The sequence below is a fragment of the Cervus elaphus genome, chromosome 15, assembly GCF_910594005.1.
Source record: "Cervus elaphus chromosome 15, mCerEla1.1, whole genome shotgun sequence".
NCBI classification, from domain to species: Eukaryota; Metazoa; Chordata; class Mammalia; order Artiodactyla; family Cervidae; genus Cervus; species Cervus elaphus.
The window spans coordinates 49,172,893-49,193,333 of record NC_057829.1 but is presented as its reverse complement, the minus strand read 5'-3'; the positions used below and the strand labels follow the sequence as shown (position 1 = coordinate 49,193,333).

The following is a 20,441-nucleotide window of genomic DNA, read 5'->3' as shown; positions in this document are numbered from 1 at the left end:
GACTTTGAGGTCTGTCCCACATAGGTGAGTAGCAGGCCTACTTTTAGAATCTCATCATTAATGTCAGGAAAATTAACACTATCTTGAATTCTGTGCTAATGAAAATTTCTTAGAAATATAAGTATTTTAAGATGCTGTATTTGCTTAGGAGAGGGTTCAGGGCACTTTGCCCAAAATATGTCACTTGGGCATGTTGATTATTTTGAATTAAAGTTACTTAAGAGACAGTCAGTATAAGGAGGACACTTCTACTCTTTTGTCTCCCTGAAAGCAGGATATAAATCTCCCACGTGAAAGGTATCCTCTCTACACCAAGAGAATGAGAAATCCTTACTGCCAGAGACAGAGAATTCAAGGACGACAAGGCTATGTAAGCAAATCTCATTACTTCTTTACTAAATGACTACACCAAGCCCAAACCCATCATCTTGTCAGTTCTTCACAGATGTATTAGTACTTGGTCTAAAAGATAAAAGCTGTCTGCTCTAGTCACGTCTTCAAGCATTTTATTTTTATGAGCTCCTGTATGTACTAATTTAAATTTGTTTTCCTCTTGCTAATCTGTCTTATGCCAATTTAATTATTAGATCAGCCAGAAAACTTAGAGGGGAAGAAAGGAAAATTCTTCCTCCCCTACATTTACATAGTGCTTTATAGTTTCTATGTGCAGTTCTGTTTTCCCTACGAGACTGTCAGTTTCTGGACAGCAAAACCTGGTTAGCACAGTGATCACTATGGAGCTGGTGCTCAAAACACATATCTTGAATAGAATTGAACTGTATTCCTAATTTTAAAATATTTTGTACCTCTGACAGTTTACTTAAACAGACAAACCACAATTTCACATTCACCATCTCTATTGGTGTGTTCAAGGCTCTGAAGTTTTGCCTATCATATTTCCCAAGATTCAATAAATCAATTTCAAGGACATTTTAATACATTTGAGAAAAGGAACTTCTGAGTGAAAGGTCATTGCTTTCATGTTAACATTATTATTTCTTAAGACCTCACAGTCACAAAAGATGATATGGCTTGTCATAACTGAAGCTGAAAAATGTTATGACTGCCATTCATATGTTATTAAATAAATAGCATTACATAAATACTGCTTATATTAGCAACACAAAACAGAAATTTTAAGTCACTTATAAAATTGAGGTCTTTTTCTATTTTCTTACTTTTCTAAAATGGTTTTATTTAATACCTTTAACATTTTTCTAGAATTTATCAGCTACTGACTTATACTACAAGTTCACCCAAGATAAAAAATTCAAATCTTCATCATCCAACTATTATGAGAATAAATAATTAATATGTAAAATACTAAGTTATTTCTAGAAAGCATTTTTATACAAGTACTATTAGTTTTATATGCTATCTTCAATACATTAAGAGATGATATTAAGGAAAATTTACCTCACTTCTGCTATAATTTAATTAGAAACCCTCTATCTTGAAAGGCAATTTAGGACATCTAAGAGAATCTATGAAATATGTTCTAAAAGCAAGACAATTTTAGCTTACCAAAATTAACACATTCAATGTAATATTGTTATATGTTGATTTAGTGTTTGCTAATGAAATGTAAATAAGATGGAAAACACTTAAGGATAAAACTTATCTAGGCTAAACTAAACTTATGATGTTCCAAATAAAGAAACTGAATTATACTTATTGCAAATGTAGATAATTCTTTCTATATTACATATTTATCATTAGTATTAGATAAACTGACAAATACTAAATATTGAATTACAGTGACTATCTAAGTTTGATAATAATCACTTGAAATATGGTCTGTACCTATGTGTGCAACAGGCAAGAGTGCATCAAATGTGAAAGAGTGGATAGAGTGGAACACCCAGATTCATTGTGCTATCTTGGGAACTGGGTCATTTATAAGTTTTAAAATTGTCTCCCTTTAGTTCAGAGTATTAATCAGTGTCTTCAACTTACAGGAGGGTCTGCATCTTCAGCATAAACAGTTGTTATCGGTGTACCCTTGACAGCATCAGGAGCAACCATTCCTTTGTAGATTCGTTTACTAAACACTGGAGGGTAATCATTCATATCCTGTAGGATAAAATGAAGAGTTTAGTGCTTCTGTTGAAACCAGGTTACCTCTTCATATCACACAACCCATTTGCCACTGTCAGACTTCCATCCTCTCAATTCCATTACCCTCACTTCAGAACGGCACACCAGGGGAAACTCCTAGAGTCCCTATACAATATTGAGGAGTATGATGCCTACCCCATTCTATCAAAGCCCATCCCACTCAAGTAAACAGCCTGTCTTACAATCCATGTGCCTCCAGAAAAAGCTTTCAGATATTGTAATGACACTTGAAATTTTCTCTAAAGATGCTTCTAATGGTATGATGTAGTTTTGAACTTTGAAAAGTAGGAACACATTTCATAAAAAATACCCTTCTGTGAGAGAGGTGTAGAAGATGGCATATATATACATATATATACATGTATATATGTATATATATTGTTTTGTTGTTGCTTTTAAAAAAGGCTCTTTGGACACGTGCACCCCAATGTTCATCGCAGCACTGTTTATAATAGCCAGGACATGGAAGCAACCTAGATGCCCATCAGCAGATGAATGGATAAGGAAGCTGTGGTACATACACACCATGGAATATTACTCAGCCGTCAAAAAGAATTCATTTGAACCAGTCCTAATGAGATGGATGAAACTGGAGCCCCTTATACAGAGTGAAGTAAGCCAGAAAGATAAAGAACATTACAGCATACTAACACATATATATGGAATTTAGAAAGATGGTAACGATAACCCTATATGCAAAACAGAAAAAGAGACACAGAAATACAGAACAGACTTTTGAACTCTGTGGGAGAAGGTGAGGGTGGGATGTTTCAAAAGAACAGCATGTATACTATCTATGGTGAAACAGATCACCAGCCCAGGTGGGATGCATGAGACAAGTGCTCTGGCCTGGTACACTGGGAAGACCCAGAGGAATCGGGTGGAGAGGGAGGTGGGAGGGGGGATCGGGATGGGGAATAAGTGTAAATCTATGGCTGATTCATATCAATGTATGACAAAACCCACTGAAATGTTGTGAAGTAATTAGCCTCCAACTAATAAAAAAATTAAAAAAAAAAAAAAAAAGGCTCTTTGATGTTTCCATTGCAATTGCAAATTCTTTATGTATTTAGCATAATAGGATGATTAGAGCATTTCAAATGCAAATTGTGAGATATCCTTTGATGCCATTTTACATTGTTACAAACATAAAATGATTAAAAGATGTTTTCCCTATAGCACACTACAATGACACATAGGATTAGATGTTCTTAGTCAGAAATCATGTTAATTTATTTAAGGATTTTTTCAAAGTGATTTATATGTATCTTTTAAATTTTCACAATTCAGTGATATGAGTTATTCATGTTTATTCATTAAATGACATTTATGATGTTCCTCCCATTTTTATGACCCAATGCTAGGCACTGGGGATACTGAGGTGACTCAAAAAAAAAAAAAAAAAGATGTTCTTGAATTTGTCACTTAACTACCATTTGGCAGGTAAAATTACTGATTCTGAAGATAGCATAGTGACATCTGCCAAACTAATCTACTGGTTTGGCAAAGCCACAAATTAATTTGGTCTCTTGAGAGCCAGGTCATTTTTTTCTCAAAAATTTAAGGTTTTATGGAGAATTGCAAATCCTTTTTTCTTAAAAATAATGCTTATTAACCTGGAGGATTTATCTTTCTCAAATTTACTTTAAAAAAATTATTATTATACCCTGCATTGTTCTGGATACTCTGACTCAAGCATGTTTGAGCTCAAAACTAAATTTGTTAGGTTTTTTATTCCCCAGGTCATCCTTTTGTCACTTGATTTTTCTATGCAGTCTTTGGCATTTGTTCTGACACAAATTTTTTTTGCACAATGTAAACTGGAAATATACAAATTAGCTGATTATAAACACCCTTTTTTGCAAAGAGGCCAGGATAATTGGATAATAAACAACTGCAATCAAATTGAGCTTGCTTTTCACAGTAGAGCTAACATCTGAGTTGTATATCTGAAAAACCCTGCAGACTCTCATAAAAGTTGGAGATGTTGAACTATAAGCAAAATAAAAATTTTAAAAAAGTACATCATTTACCCGTTTTGACATGCAGTATTCACAACCTCTACAATGAAGAAGACTCCCTTTATATATGATGAGCTTTAGAATCTGAACAAGTAAATAAACCTAGGAAGCTTTTTCTCTATAATGAGGACAGTGGAAGGTATTGATCTTCAGGTTCCAGGCATGGGGTAAATATATAAAACTTGTGCATGCACATTTCCTCCTGCTATTTTCAAGAGTGCTAACTATTTTAATGAGTGAATCTTATAACCAAAGGGGTGGAACTCCTCTTGTGCCCCCTAAATCATAGTTTCTGAAGGTTAGAAAAGGAATCCAACTTTGTGATTTTTCTGTACGTGAGTTTCCTAAATCACATAAACTCAGTACGTTCCTATGAATTTTCTTCTTCTTTATTCTCCAAGGGGATATGAAAAATCTTAATGTTACAGGTATGTTTTGGATTAATTTGACTGTTACAGGGAGAAAAAAATATGTTTTTTCTCAATTATGTCAATACAGCTGCTAACAGTGCTGAGTACAGTAACATCTTTTTCTTTTTTGTTGTCTTGGAAAACAGTCACCAGGTCCCCCACCTCCTAACTGAACACACAGTGGACATTTTTATAATCTGACTTCATAAATTGATTATACAGAAACCTAAGTTTGTAAATTGGTATCCCTCCTTTATCTGCCTGCCATTGACAGGATGGAGAATAAATCAATGCTGTCACTGTAGCTGTATATCTTTTTTCTGGCACGCTGTACATGTTTTGAGGTTACAATCCTTCACCATGGCTAAACTGTGTAGCCAGTGCACACAGTTCTTGCACAATGCATTATTTCAGATGAGAGAATTTATTGAAATGCACAATGCCAAGTAGCATAATCAATAGTTCATTATATTTATGCTCTAGGGATGTTTGAAGAAAAATGTATATAAATCTGCCTCTGTACAAATGCTCTACTATGCAGAAAATTAAGGATAAGCTCCACTCTCCAAAAGCAAGCTCTTTTCTGTTGTCAATCATTCCACTAGAGGGCATGATTGGCAAAAAGAAAATTTCCTTTTCTGTCCTCGTTAGCAATTTATCAAGACCTATAACAGTTTGCTTTCTGTGATTATAATTTTTGTTGTTCTGAACAAAAAATTTCTTTTCATGTTTTTAAAGAGTATTCTGAATGTTACCATGGTTCTCAACTGGAACGGAGCCTTGATCATCTTAGAAAAAAAATAGTTGTATGAGTTAGCATAATTAGCTCCCACATATCAAGCAACTGAAACTGCACCTGAATGTACAGCTATCTAAGAGGAAGAAAATACGTTTATTTATTTTCTAAATTCAAGTTAAAATAATCACAGAAGCCATTTCTGCTTTGGCAGACCACAGAGTAGATTTTAAGCAACCTTTTCTAATGAGTATAACAGGAGCATAAGAAATTGCTGGTGAGCTTACAAATTAATGGCAGGTTCTCTTTTTAAAAACAAGAGAGATGATACAGTTTTTGATGTCTGGAATCATGGGTTAAAAATTCTTCTAGATGAGAGGCTTGGGCTTGATAGAAGAGTACTAACAAGTGATACTTCCATCATCTTTGTTAAATGATGATAATATAGAGAATGCCAGCCCTCATCTCAAACTCTTATGCACACTCTGTAATGAGATCAGCTGGTGAGGTGGTGTGTGCCAGCGGGTGGAATGGCTTCTGTTAGTCCTCCATTAACGGTCTAGCATTAGCTCTAGAACCATCGGCTACCTTGCCTCTGAAATCCCTTAAGGCTTATGGACCTGATGCCTCCTCTTCCTTGGCAGAGGACACAGTCGATTTTTTCCCTTTGCCTGTTACTAGTTCTGTTTCCAGTACCAGACACACTCTCTTTGTTGTTCCTGTTGCTGTTTCTTACATTATATGCCTTCTGCATTTTCTTCTCCCTTGGTTTCTTTGTTTTTTTCTGACTCCTCTCCCTTCTCCTTTGATTCTGTCACATAAGGTCAAAAAGGCCCCATCTCCAAACAAACAAATCTTTTCTTTTCTATTTTGCATGGGGTTCTCTTAAACACAAGTCACAAACTTATCTCAACCATTTTTGGCGAGGTTGGGGGAGGGGGGATAAAAACCTGTACTGGAAGTTTCTTTGTTAGCTACCTAAAATTGTTTTGTTTTGCTTTTCTTTTTAAGTTTGAAGCTTTTCTAGAATCTTGGGTGGTAGTATTATTCCCAGTATAAGGTAATCAATGGTACACTTGCCACGAAAAGCAAAGTGTACACTATAGTTCTCAGTATCACAAATATTGATGGAGTTCCCCTGTATCAGGTAGTACATTAGATGCTGGAGATACGCTTGCTACCAAGAAAGATAAAGTGCCTGCTGGTACTGAGCTTATAATTTAGTGTGGAAAGCAAATAAATAAATATTATCAAGTGTGATGAATGCTATGAAGGAGGAAGTATAAGGATGTGATGGGAAAACATATGAAGGAGTTTAAGTTTCACATAGGATGTATTCCTGTTATCTGAGCAACTGCCTCGTTACTTATGCACGTTGGCAGGTAAAACAGTCTTTCAAGATTGATGGTTAAATTAGAAGATACTAACTGTGCAATGTTGACAAGGCACTAATTTAATATAAAATTCCACTCCCCATCTAATTTCTCTGAACTGGAATGATAATGTAGGGGGAGGCAGTTGATAAGTTTCTGGAATTTTTTCCAAGTCATGACACTGGTCAACTGAGAGTTGTTTTTCGGTCACTAAGTTGTGTTCGACTCTTTGCGACCCCGTGGACTACAGCATGCCAGGCTTCCCTGTTTTTCACTATCTCCCAAAATTAGTTCAAACTCATGTCCACTGACTGAGTCAATGCCATTCAACCATCTCATCTTCTGCCATGCCCTTCTCCTCCTGCCCTCAATCTTTCCCAACATTAGGGTCTTTCCCATCCAGGGTCTCTTTGCATCTAGTGGCCAAAGTATAAGCATGTATATTCAGTATTCTTGCCTTGCAAACCCCATGAACAGCATAAATAGGCAAAAAGATATGACACTAAAAGATGAACTTCCTAGGTCAGTAGGTGTCCAATATGCCACTGGGGAGGACTGGAGAAATAGCTTCAGAAGGAATGAAGAGGCTGAGCCAAAGCAGAAACAACACTCAGTTGTGGGTGTGTCTGGTGGTGAAAGTAAAGTCCGATGCTGTAAAGAACAATATTGCATAGGAACCTGGAATGTTAGGTCCATGAATCAAGGTAAATTGGATGTGATCAAACAGGAGACAGTAAGAGTGAACATTGACATTTTAGGAATCAGTGAACTAAAATGGACGGGAATGGGTGAATTTGATTCAGATGACCATTATGTCTACTACTGTGGGCAAGGATTCCTTAGAAGAAGTGGAGTAGCCTTCATGGTCAACAAAAAATTCCAAAATGCAGTACTTGGGTACAATCTCAAAAATGACAGAATGATCTCAGTTCATTTCCAAGGCAAACCAATTGGGAGAATATGTATCTATTCTGAGCCTGAATCTATGAGAAGATTCTAATCATACCACCCTATCTCAGACTTTCTAAAAACTGCATCATAATTATATATGTGTATGCGTGTATGTATGGTTTATTTTTCACTGTATATCAGACATTATGTTAAGTATGTTAAATTTTATCATTTCAATTAGTTTGTCTAAAATATATGTTAGTTATTATTATTTCTAATTTATAATAAGGAGCTGAAGCTTAGAGAAATTAAGTTGTTCATAATTATCCAGCTAATAAAAGATAGACCTAATGTTTAATTCTGGTATGCCAGATCCTGAGTTTCCCTGGCAGCTCAGATGGTAAAGAATTTGCCTGCAATGCAAGAGACCCAGGTTTGATCCCCTGGGTTGGGAAGATCCCCTGGAGGAGGGGATGGCAACCCACTCCAGTAGTTGCCTGGGGAATCCCATGGACAGAGGAGCACAGTCAGACACGACTGAGCGAATAACACTTCCTCACATTTTTCTTCTCACATCAGATTCTAAAGACATCATTCTGATACTTGGAGGTGAGAAAAAGGGGAACTGGCAAAGTCATCAGAAAAGTATATATAAAATGACTTGAGTAGGATTTTCATTAAAATTCCACACATAAAATTTTAAACATCTCTTTCCAAAAATATTTTACAGTTTTAAGAACTCTTCTAACTAGTTACTATACTTTTATCTTGGCAATCTGGCAAGCTTCTAAACATTGCATAATTCGAACCTATCTCCCTGAAGGTAATTTTTAAAGTTTATTTATAAAGCCTTTTTTTTTTAAAGAGTTGTAGCAGTTTTATTTGTATATTTTAAATAACAACTTTTTCAGTATTTAACCCCACAAATAGTTGTTTTCACTAAAACCTAATAAATTTTTTCCTAAACTGCATTCTTTGGAAAATTAGTTCTATCAGAAACTTTACAAATTAAGAGAAATGCAGTGATAGATTGTGGGAAATTACATTTTATTTTCTTGATATTTGCAACATACGCTAGTATATTAATACTCAAGTCTCCTATACAAAGACCTACAGTACAGAAACATTTATTTTTACACATACTGGTGTTTCCCAAACTAATTTGTCCGTGTTATTCTTTGTATATGAGACACCCAGACACCCCTCAAGACACCATCTTGAGGGGCTAGTGCTCTATAAAATAGACCGTGAAGACAATATATTGAAGGCACAAATTATTAGTGTTTGGAGTACCATATGACTTTGGTGAATTAAAGTTTTCAGAGTAGTAGTATGTGTTGAGGATTTCGCATATCAGGAGTGTCCCTGCTCCCAGTATGTAGCAGCCAATTCATCAGGGTAGAGATAGCAGCTGATAGTCATGATGGAATTGGAAAACGGTGACATTGCTTAGCAGTAACTAGTATAGACAAGGCTTATCAGCGTGTGTTACCCTCACTGGGAGATGCGTGGCAGCAGCAAGCCTGGTCTCATTTGCCTTGGCAGCCAAGGAAGAATGTGATAAACACTGAAGGGTAAAATTACTCAATTGTGTATGTAAGTAAAGCATTTTCTCAGGAGTCCCAGAAATCAATGGGTGACTTTTGGGAAGCCATGAGAGTCACAGATATAGGAATTATTACTATTTAAGATACTATTTTGGTCTCCAGGCTTGTAGAATTTTTGTTTCCTCTGGTTTTGTTTTTTAGTAGAAATATATTACATCTTAGTTTTATATCTGTACAACAGCAGAATAGACAGATGGTTTAAGAAATTATCTGATTCAGTCCCATGACACACCCTTTTTGATGTATTCATATTCTTTAAACATGGAGGTGCATATATATTAGAAAGAATATACTATTAAGAATCTGATAGTATAGAATAGAGCAGAGGGTAACATTTGAAGGTAATGGTCCTTAAATGGGTATTTTCTTCAGGCTAACCAATCTCAAGAGGAACAGTAGAAAGTCATAAAAAATAATGACCAGTCAGGAGGCAGGAAGAAGGATAAATTAGAAGCATAAAATTAACAGATACACACCACTGTACATAAAACAGATAAACAACAAATATTTACTGTATAGTATAGGGACTATATTTGGTATCTTATAATAATCTATAATGAATTTAGAAATTATAATTTAGAAAAAAATATATATATAATTGCAACCCAAAATTAACAATGCTGCAAATCAATTATGTGCTGTGCTGTGCTTGGCTGTGTCTGATTCTGTGACACCCTGGACTGTAGCCTGCCAGGCTCCTCTGTCCATGGAATTTTCCAGACAAGAATACTGGAGTAGGTTGCATTTCCTACTCCAAGAGATCGCCCCAAACCAGCATTTCTTGCATCTCCTGCATTGGCAGGTAGATTCCTTACCCTCGAGCCACCTGTCAGTCGGTTCAGTTGCTCATTCGTATCCTACTCTTTGCGACCCCATGCACTGCAGCACGCCAGGCTTCCTTGTCCACCACCATCTCCAGGAGCTTGCTCAAACTCATGTCCATTGAGTCAGTGATGCCATCCAACCATTTCATCCTCTATCGTCCCCTTCTTCTGCCTTCAATTTTTCCCAGTATCAGGGTCTTTTTCAACGAGTCAGTTCTTCGCATGAGGTAGCCAAAGTACTCGAGCTTCAGCTTCAGCGTCAGTCCTTCCAATGAATATTCAGGACTGATTTCCTTTAGGGTTGACTGATTTGATCTCCCTGAAGTCCAAGGGACTCTCAAGAGTCTTCTCCAACACTACAGTTCAATGCTACAGTTCAACACTACAGTTCAATTCTTCAGTGCTCAGTTTTCTTTATAGTCCAACTCTCATATCCATACATAACTACTGGAAAAACCATAGCTTTGACTAGACAGACCTTTTTAAGCAAAGTAATGTCTCTGCTTTTTAATATGCTGTCTAGTTGGTCATAGTTTTTCTTCCAAGGAGCAAACATCTTTTAATTTCATGGCTGAAGTCACCGTCTGCAGTGATTTTGGAGCCCAAGAAAATAAAGTCTGTCACTGTTCCCATTGTTTCTACATTTATTTGCCACGAAATGATGGGACCAGATGTCATTATATTAGTTTTTTGAATGTTGAGTTTTAAGTCAGCTTTTTCACTCTCATCAGAAGGCTCTTTAGTTCCTCTTCACTTGCTGCCATGAGGGTTGTGTCATCTGTGTATCTGAGGTTATTAATATTTCTCCTGGCAATCTTGATTTCAGATTGTGTTTCATCCAACCTGGCATTTCACATGATGTACTCTACACATAAATTAAATAAGCAGAGTGGTATATACAGCCTTGATGTACACCTTTCCCAGTTTTGATCCAGTCTGTTGTTCCATGTCTGGTTCTAACTGTTGCTTCTTAACAAGCATCCAGATTTCTCAGGAGGCAGGTAAGGTAGTCTGGTATTCCCATCTCTTTAAGAATTTTCCACAATTTGTTGTGATCCACACAGTCAAAGGTTTTAGCATAGTCAATGAACCAGAAGTAGATGTTTTCATGGAATTCTCCTGTTTTTTCCTGTGATCCAACGGATGTTGGCAATTTGATTTCTGGTACCTCTGCCTTTTCTAAATCCAACTTGAACATCTGGAATTTCTCAGTTCACATACTGTTGAAGCCTAGCTTGGAGGATTTTGAGTATTACTTTGCTAGCATGTGAGATGAGTGCAGTTGTGTGGTGGTTTGAACATTCTTTGGCATTGCCTTTCTTTGAGATTGGCTTGAAAACTTACCTTTTCCAGTCCTGTGACCACTGCTGATTTTCCAAATTTGCTGGCATATGGAGTGCATCACTTTCACAGCATCATGTCTTAGGATTTGAAATAGCTCAGCGGGGATTCCATCACCTCCACTAGAATCATTATGAACAAAGCTTGGAGCCATCTGAAAATCAATCTATTAGACAACGCTGGTCCATTGAAGTTGTCTTTTACTCAATCTCCTCACTCCAGAGCAACAGAAGGAAAGAGGCTGTAAACACTGAAATGTTTAGAGTTTCTGATTTGTTTGAATCCTGAACTAATTCCTGGTCCCTCATGTCACAGCTCTTTTGACCAAATCAAAACAAGGACTCTATTAATACTGTCACCATAGAATATCAGCGGCAATTCACTGCCTGTCAGGTGTCCATGATTTAGCAAATGCCACCTTTGGACTGTGAAGAAGGCTGGGTGCCGAAAAATTGATGCTTTTGAACTGTGGTGTTGGAGAACACTCTTGAGAGTCCCTTGGACTGCAAGGAGATCCAACCAGTCCATCCTGAAGGAGATCAGTCCTGGGTGTTCATTGGAAGGACTGATGTTGAAGCTGAAACTCCAATACTGTGACCACCTGATGCGAAGAGCTGACTCATTGGAAAAGACCCTGATGCTAGGAGGGATTGGGGGCAGGAGGAGAAGGGGACGACAGAGGATGAGATGGCTGGATGGCATCACCGACTTGATGGACATGAGTTTGAGTAAACTCCGGGAGTTGGTGATGGACAGGGAGGCCTGGCGTGCTGCGATTCATGGGGTCGCAAAGAGTCAGACACAACTGAGTGACTGAACTAAACTGACTGACTGACCTTTGTACTGGGCATTGGATTTCTATCTATCCTCTTTCCTATATTATTTTGGGATAGGACATTTCTTTCCTTCTCAGAGGAAGAAATCACTCTGAAACATGAACATGCTAGCTTTACATTCCAAGACTCACTGAATTTCCTAATAACTTCAGCCCTTGTAGATGGACATTCATTTCTGGTCCTTCCATCTGTTCCTGCCTACTCCCATACCTGTACCCTCCTTTATAGGTAAACACACCAGGGGTGAATACAGTCCCCTTCCTTCATAGGAGAATCTCCTTCACTCTCTCTTCTACTTGTGTGCAAGACATTCTATCTAAAACTACAATCAGTACATGACTTAAGTCATCTGTTTATTCTGGACAAGTTCTTTAAATTCTTTTTAATGCTATCCAGAATTGTATATACATTTAAGTATTTCAAACTTTATGGCTTGTATTCAGCTTTTGGCTTACTATAGAAAACAGATCTTTTATTTCTATGTATTTTCTATGTTATATTATTATAACTCAGTTTGTAAGAGCATGCTTTTCTCTGGATTTTATGTTTAAAACTATTTAGAATTTTCAGGTATTTACCCATATCCTGTAATTCACTATGATCACAGATTCAATTCTTATTCAATATATATATATACAACCAAAAGACCTTGTTTCATCAATATTCTGCAAAGCCTTTGTAACAAATATACATATTGTTCAAGTGATCATGATTAGTTTTGTTTTGGATCCTTGAAATTTGACAGTAAGAAAGCTCTTTGCAGGTGTCTGTGATAAAATTCAATTTTTCTTCTATTGTGAAAATATTTTTCCTTTGAAATAAATATTTATTTTTTTCCATTATCACTCCAATCTTAAACAAATTTGATGGATTAGATATTAAATACTGAATCTTTCTTTTTTCCCCCTCTCTTTACAAAAGAAATTATGTTTTTGCTCATTTTCAGAGATGTCTTCAAGATAGTTTCCCCATGGTAACTATTTTGTGTAGAAATATCTCTTGGCAAATACCATGCAATTATGTTATCAGCTAAATAGCTTGTCAGTACTGCAAGTAAACAGACTGATAGCAGAAAATTTGCAAGCTTGGGAAAGATTTATATTTGTTGAGAAATGAGAAATATACTTCACTCTTCCCTTTAAGACAAACAAGCATGATACTTTTATGGATCCCAATAGTACGCAATACAGTTTTAAAATTCTCTTTGTGATAATATTATCCTGAGTGATTAGGTGAAAGGAAAGCACATGTCAGTCTGAATTTGGGGAAATGTTCAACAAACTTTATCATGCTTAAATAACCTTGAATAAGAAAGCAAAGTGTCACTGAAAAATGTCTAGAATTAAATATTGTTTTGTTTTCAATGTATAATTATCCAGAAGTAACTCTGAATAAGTAAGGAAGTCTTAACCAATGAAATTGTTTGACTTCTCTAAATAAGAGAGCAACTGAGGCAATAAAAATTAGATCAATACTCTTCTGTTTCTGAAGAAAGAAGAGCCCATCAGTGAGCAACAATTCCCACCTTCTGATTTTGACTCCTTGAGTGAATCCCATGTATTAAAATAAAGGGGTGGTCAGAGAATGTGGAAGACATTTTAAGAGACGTGAGTCCCAAATAGAGAATGAGGCTTATTGAGTGCACATCCTGCTTGCCCAGATGATAGTTTTGGACTCATTTTGACACCAAAGACTTCTATAAAAAAAAAAAAAAATCCAAGCAAATGTATCTAAACTGAAATTATAGCAACCAAGCTAGAGTTTATGAGGGATTATAACTCTCCATTATCAATCACATCTAACTTGAGAGAATTAACCAGAGAAAATAAGTGAAGATAGTAGTTTCAAATATGTACATTCTTCCCCGACCAAAAAAAGATACATAACATGTTTATAAAAGCACTTTTTTTATGTCATCAAAGATAAAAAAGTCATTTGAAGTCATTTTTTTTTTTTAACATTGAAGTCATTTTTAAGTACTAACACTTTTAGTAAAGCAATTTGAGGATCATTTGTGTGTATATTTGTAACTGAAGTATGTTTTTCAACATCTAATACACAACCTGTGTAAGAATCATCTATGTACTCTTCAAATATACTGATAACTCAGATGCTCTTCTGGGAAAGGCATTCTTCTGGGAAGGAGCAGAGGGACCTGAAAGTTTACTATTTAGTTCAGATGACCTCTATATACACTAATATTTGAGAAATAATAAATCTTTCCTCATGTCTTATTTTAAACCCATACTTTAAAAATCACAAGAAACCCTAAAGGTTGAGGATGACGTACCCTTCCAGGCAATCAGTTGGTACAGAGTATTTGATAAAATGAGATGGTAAACCTAGAGAGTCTAAGAGAGTTCCCAAGGTCATAGAACTTGAAAAGGGTTGAGCCATAAATTAACCCCAGTTCCATCTGATTCCAAAGCTTATTTCACTGCAGAATCTTGGGTTCCAAGCTAAGCTAAACAAACTAGCTCTGAGAGCCTTAGACCTCTTACTCTTTTTATTTATTATTTTAAGTTGAAGGGTTTGGATGAAGTTATTACCTCTGGTGCTATGGGATTTGGACTATTGTGTAATCTAGAGAAATTATGACTTGATTGAAGTCACAGGGCTAATGGTGGAAAGGGAGCAACAGTATTTGAACTCTTATTTAGTGTTTTTTTCAAATTTATCTTTTATAAATAGTTAACTAGTTCAGTTATTTCTCAAGTCTTTGTTAACACTTTACATTTAAAAATTTATATTCTGGCTTTGGTACCATTTATAATTATGGATTGCTGCCCCCAGATATTATACTACAGTATGGATTAAAAAAAAAACAAAAAACAGAAACTACAGATGGAGAAAACAAAGTAAGCAGCCAGAAGTCATCTATATTCCTTACCTTTACTATCACTGTGACAGTAGCAATACCAGGTGGCATTGTTCCATAAATATCAAAGGCCTCCACTAGAAAAGTGATACTTGCTTCCTGGTCTGGAAATGACTCATAGTCCAAACTCCTTAAAAGGGAGAGTTCTCCTGTAAATGGATGTAGTGCAAAAAAGTGCTTCACTTCTGGACTTCTTATCCGATAAGACACATTTGCTCCAAGGTCAACATCTTTGGCCTGTAACACGTTAAGAAGAAGAATGGTTATATCACTGCCATTTTCAAAACAAAGAAATGCAGGACTGATGGAGTTCATGTGTCAGTACCTAGAACAACATGTTTCAGAGAGAAGTATTTCTTAAAGTAATTTACCAGATAGAGGGAGAGGGAGAGAAAGAAAGAGATCAAGTCAAAGACCGAGACTCAGGAGATTTTGTCATTGTTGCTCTTGTTACTATATCTATTTTATTTGAACTATCACTGATGAAAAGAATCATACCACAGTAAAGAAATATTGTCATCCCTTATATGTGAAATCTAAACAGAAATGATACAAATGAACTTACAAAACAGAAAGAGACTCACAGACTTAGAAAGTGAACTTATGGTTGCTGTGGGAAAGGGGTAGTCAGGGATTTTGGGAAGGTCAAATACACAGTTATATTTAATATGGATAACCAACGAAGACCTATTGTATAGCACATGGAACTCAGCTCAGAGTTGTGTCCAGCCTTGATGGGAGGGGTGTTTAAGGGAGGGTGGATGCATATATATTTATGGCTGAGTCCTTCTGCTGTTCACCGGAAACTACCACAACATTGTTAATCAGCTATATCCCAATACAAAATAAAAAGTTTAAAGTTAAAAAAATTAAAATAAAAAGAGGAAAAAGGAAATATTGTTGTAAATGATTGTTTATTATTTTCTGCTGACGGTATAACAATGAAAAATAATATCCTAAATATTCACAAAATGAATAAAGACAAAATACCTACCCTCCAGATAGGGGGTTCTCAAAGAAAATGCCAAAATAAAAGAGAAATGTGTGTGGACCTAGAGATTGTCATGCTGAGTGAAGTGAGTTAGAAAAAGACAAATATCATATATTTCTTATATGTGGAATTAAAAAAAAAATGGTACAATTGAACTTATTTACAAAACAGAAATAGAATCATGGATATAGAAAACAAACATACAGTTGTTACCAGTTGGCAAAGGATGGGAAGGGATAAATTGGGAGATTGGGGTTGACATATAAACACTACTATATATAAAATAAATAACTAATAAGGACCTATTGTATAGCACTGGGAATTCTTCTCAATATCTGTAATCACCTACATGGGGAAAGAATCAGAGAAGGAGTTGGATATAAGTGTATGTATAACTGATTCACTTTACTGTATAGCAGAAACTAACACACCATTGTAAATCAACTATATGCCAATATATTTTTTTAAATTCTCATTTCAAGAAAATAATTCCCCAGTCATAAAAACAACACACACACACACACACACACACACACACACACACACACACACACATATACACACACAAAGACAAAACAAACAAAAACAACTGAAAAAGCAGGTTTCAATGGAAATTTTATAGATGATTTTTTCTTTCAGTAGTAGAGATTAGAAATTCCTACACTGGTAGGAAATGGAATGGAGCAAAGATGGAATGCAGAAGGTCAGGTTTTGCTAGAACGTGTATGCAGTAAAGCAAACACCTCTGTGAACTTCAGTCTTGGCCCCCCCTCCAAGCAATTATCAACATCACAATGGGAACGATACTGTTAAAGCACAGATTTTATGATGTCACCTTCCTACCTAAAAACTCTTCTTTTCCATTTCATTTTGGATCAACTCCAATCTTCTTAACATGGTGAGGACACATATATTTTCTAGCCCTTTAGCCCCTCAGTGAGGGGCTTTCCTCTCCTCCAGGATTTTGAGTGGGTTTTTCCACTGCCTTGAATATTCTTTTTCCCCCTTGAACAACTCTTATTTGTCCCTCAGTTCACAATTTAGAAATAAGTTTTCCCTAGGAAACGTTCTCTTTGTTCTCAAGATTATGTTAAGAGTTCCACCTGTGATCTCCCAGGCTCCTTGTATTGAGGACTTCTGTGTTAATTACCAGTTACTAGTCTGCTTGCTACACCAGACTGAAAATTCAATGAAGGCAAGAAATCTTGTTGATCTTTGAATCCTTGGCCTCTAGCAGAGGACTTGGCATCCAGTAAATTTGTTGACTGAATGACTAGGGGAATAAATGGAGAAATAATAGCCTTCTCCCTGGTCAGCATCTGCCTTTTATAGATTTCGTAATGTGTCTTCCCAGATGGCGCTAGTGGTAGAGAACCCACCTGCCAATGTGGAAGACATAAGAAATGCGGGTTCAGTCCCTGGGTTAGGAAGATCCCCTGGAGGAGGAAATGGCAACCCACTCCTGTATTCTTGCCTGGAGAATCCCATGGACTGCAGAGCCTGGCAGGCTACAGTTCATGGGGTCGCACAGAGTCGGGCATGACTGAGCGACTGAACTGAACTGAACTAAGTAAACATATATCAAATTAAATAATAGAAAAACACAAGCTCTTAAAATCCATGCTAACAAAATTCAAGTTGTAGATTGCAGGTTGAGAAAGAGCTATATATTTTTCTTCTAAAATATACTTTATAGAACACCTATGTCAGAATTAAAGGGTTGGTAATTAAATGGAGATTTCTAGGCTAATCTAATTTACTGAATCTGAATATCCAGAGTTTCTGGTAATAATTTGAGAACTAAAAGAAAGAAGTTTAGATATAAAGACACTAATAAAAAGGAGAAATAGACTTCTGGAAGTATGCCAGTTATGTATAGAAAGTGAACAAATATTACAAAATAGTAAGTATAGCAATCTATTTCTGTAAGATACAGGGTGATTCTATACATTTGTATATGTGTACGAAAGAGATGTGCATACCAGACCATCTGACTTGCCTCTTGAGAAACCTATATGCAGGTCAGGAAGCAACAGTTGAACTGGATATGGAACAACAGACTGGTTCCAAATAAGAAAATGAGTATGTCAAGGCTGTATATTGTCACCCTGCTTAGTTAACTTATATGCAGAGTACATCATGAGAAATGCTGGGCTGGAAGAAGCACAAGCTGGAATCAGGATTGCCGGGAGAAACATCAATAACCTCAAATATGCAGATGACACCACCCTTATGGCAGAAAGGGAAGAGGAACTAAAAAGCCTCTTGATGAAAGTGAAAGAGGAGCGTAAAAAAGTTGGCTTAAAGCTGAACATTCAGAAAACTAAGATCATGGCATCCAGTCCCATCACTTCATGGCAAATAGATGAGGAAACAGTGGCAGACTTTATTTTGGGGGGGCTCCAAAATCACTGCAGATGGTGATTGCAGCTATGAAATTAAAAGACGCTTACTCCTTGGAAGGAAAGTTATGACCAACCTAGATAGCATATTAAAAAGCAGAGACATTACTTTGCCAACAAAGGTCTGTCTAGTCAAGGCTATGGTTTTTCCAGTGGTCATGTTTGGATGTGAGAGTTGGACTGTGAAGAAAGCTGAGTGCCGAAAAATTGATGCTTTTGAACTGTGGTGTTGGAGAAGACTCTTGAGAGTCCCTTGGACTGCAAGGAGATCCAATCAGTCCATCTTAAAGCAGATCAGTCCTGGGTGTTCATTGGAAGGACTGATGCTGAAGCTGAAACTCCAATACTTTGGCCACCTCATGCAAAGAGTTGACTCATTGGAAAAGGCCCTGATGCTGGGAGTGATTGGAGGCAGGAGGAGAAGGGGATGACAGAGGATGAGATGGCTGGATGGCATCACTGACTCGATGGACATGTGTTTGAGTAAACTCCGGGAGTTGGTGATGGACAGGGAGGCCTGGAGTGCTCCGATTCATGGGGTAGTAAAGAGTCGGACACAACTGAGCAACTGAACTGAACTGATGCATGTATATGGGCTTCCCAGGTGGCTCAGTGGTAAAGAATATATCTGTCAATAAAGAGACAAGGGTTCAATCCCTGGGTTGGGAAGAATTCCTGGAGAAGGAAATAGCAACCTACTCCAGTATTCTTGTGTGAGAAATCTCATGAATAGAGGAGCCTGGCAGGCTATAGTCCATGGGGTCACAAAAAGTCAGACATGACTTAGTGACTAAACGGCAACAATACATGTGTATATATGTACATACCTGGATACATATATATTTAGACATGTGTGTAAATAGTTTATCTGATATTTGTGTGAGCAGAAACATAAAAGAAACATAAATGTAACATAATACACATAAAAATTTAATACTGAGTAACTTCGGAGGTACAAGTTGAGAGATTATTAAGTTTTTAAAAATAGTCTAATGTATTGTCAATTGTTATAATAAATATTTGACATTCATTACTTTTGTAAATTGATAATGAGTCTATTAAGAAGTGTTATTCAATTTCTTACAATGGTAACTTTTCTCTCTTCTCTCTCTAAAATAAGCTAGTTAGATAAAACAGTATGTAGTATTTGAGTAATACATACATTAAAATTTACTTACCATTCATTTGAAATTTAACTGCATGTGTGCATTTTACTAAAGTCTGGCAGACCCATACAAATACCAAATTTTATACAGAATTCATGAAACAATTGCTTCTTCCACACACCTCTATTTGAAGGAAAGTGGTCCCAGCTGGCAGGTTCTCTTCAACAACAACAGTGTATGTTGAATTGGTGAACACAGGACTATTATCATCAATATCCAAAACCTTGATGGCCAGAGTAAGAGTTGAGTGACGAGGGTGAACTGCTCCATCGGTTGCCACAACAACAAGTTCATAGTAGTCCCTGACTTCTCTGTTAAGCTTCACGGCTGTGTAAATGCTCCCATTGGATGTGATGCGAAAAAGATTGTTGAAGTTACCCAAGCTGTAGTGCACTTGGCCATTGATTCCAGCATCAGGATCTGCTGCCTAAACAAAATGAAAAACAGAGGAATTCACATAGTACTCTCTGTTATAATATTTTAGAAGGGACAGTTAAAGAACTATGGCATATTTCTAATCAAATGTTTTTTTTTTTTTTTAGAGAGAGCAAAGTAAAAAGATAATGATAATGTAGTACAAAAGTCTAGAACACGAAAATAAATTTATAATAGTTTAATGATACTCAATTCTAAATGAGCATAAAATTAATTTGTATCAGTAGCAATAACAATATTACATTACTACAGAAAATTCACATTACATAAATACTGAATTTTTCCTGTATTATCATTTAATAGATTTTGAACTCTAAAATTTAAAAAAGTTTTAATTAAACATAATTGAGTGATAGCTTAAGATCCTATATTTTTTAATTCAAGCTATATATTATATATCTATAACACATAA

General features: G+C 36.2%; 1 protein-coding gene across 1 annotated transcript in view; it reads right to left on the bottom strand.

Annotated features, from left to right (window-relative positions):
- Positions 1-20,441, bottom strand: part of PCDH15 (protocadherin related 15) — a 1,264,171-nt gene that overhangs the window by 195,194 nt on the left and 1,048,536 nt on the right. The window contains exons 21-23 of the mRNA XM_043926323.1: positions 19,716-20,021; positions 15,048-15,272; positions 1,957-2,073 (exon numbers count right to left, since the gene is read on the bottom strand). Coding sequence (XP_043782258.1) covers positions 1,957-2,073; positions 15,048-15,272; positions 19,716-20,021 — 648 coding nt within the window. The remainder of the gene's footprint in view (positions 1-1,956; positions 2,074-15,047; positions 15,273-19,715; positions 20,022-20,441) is intronic.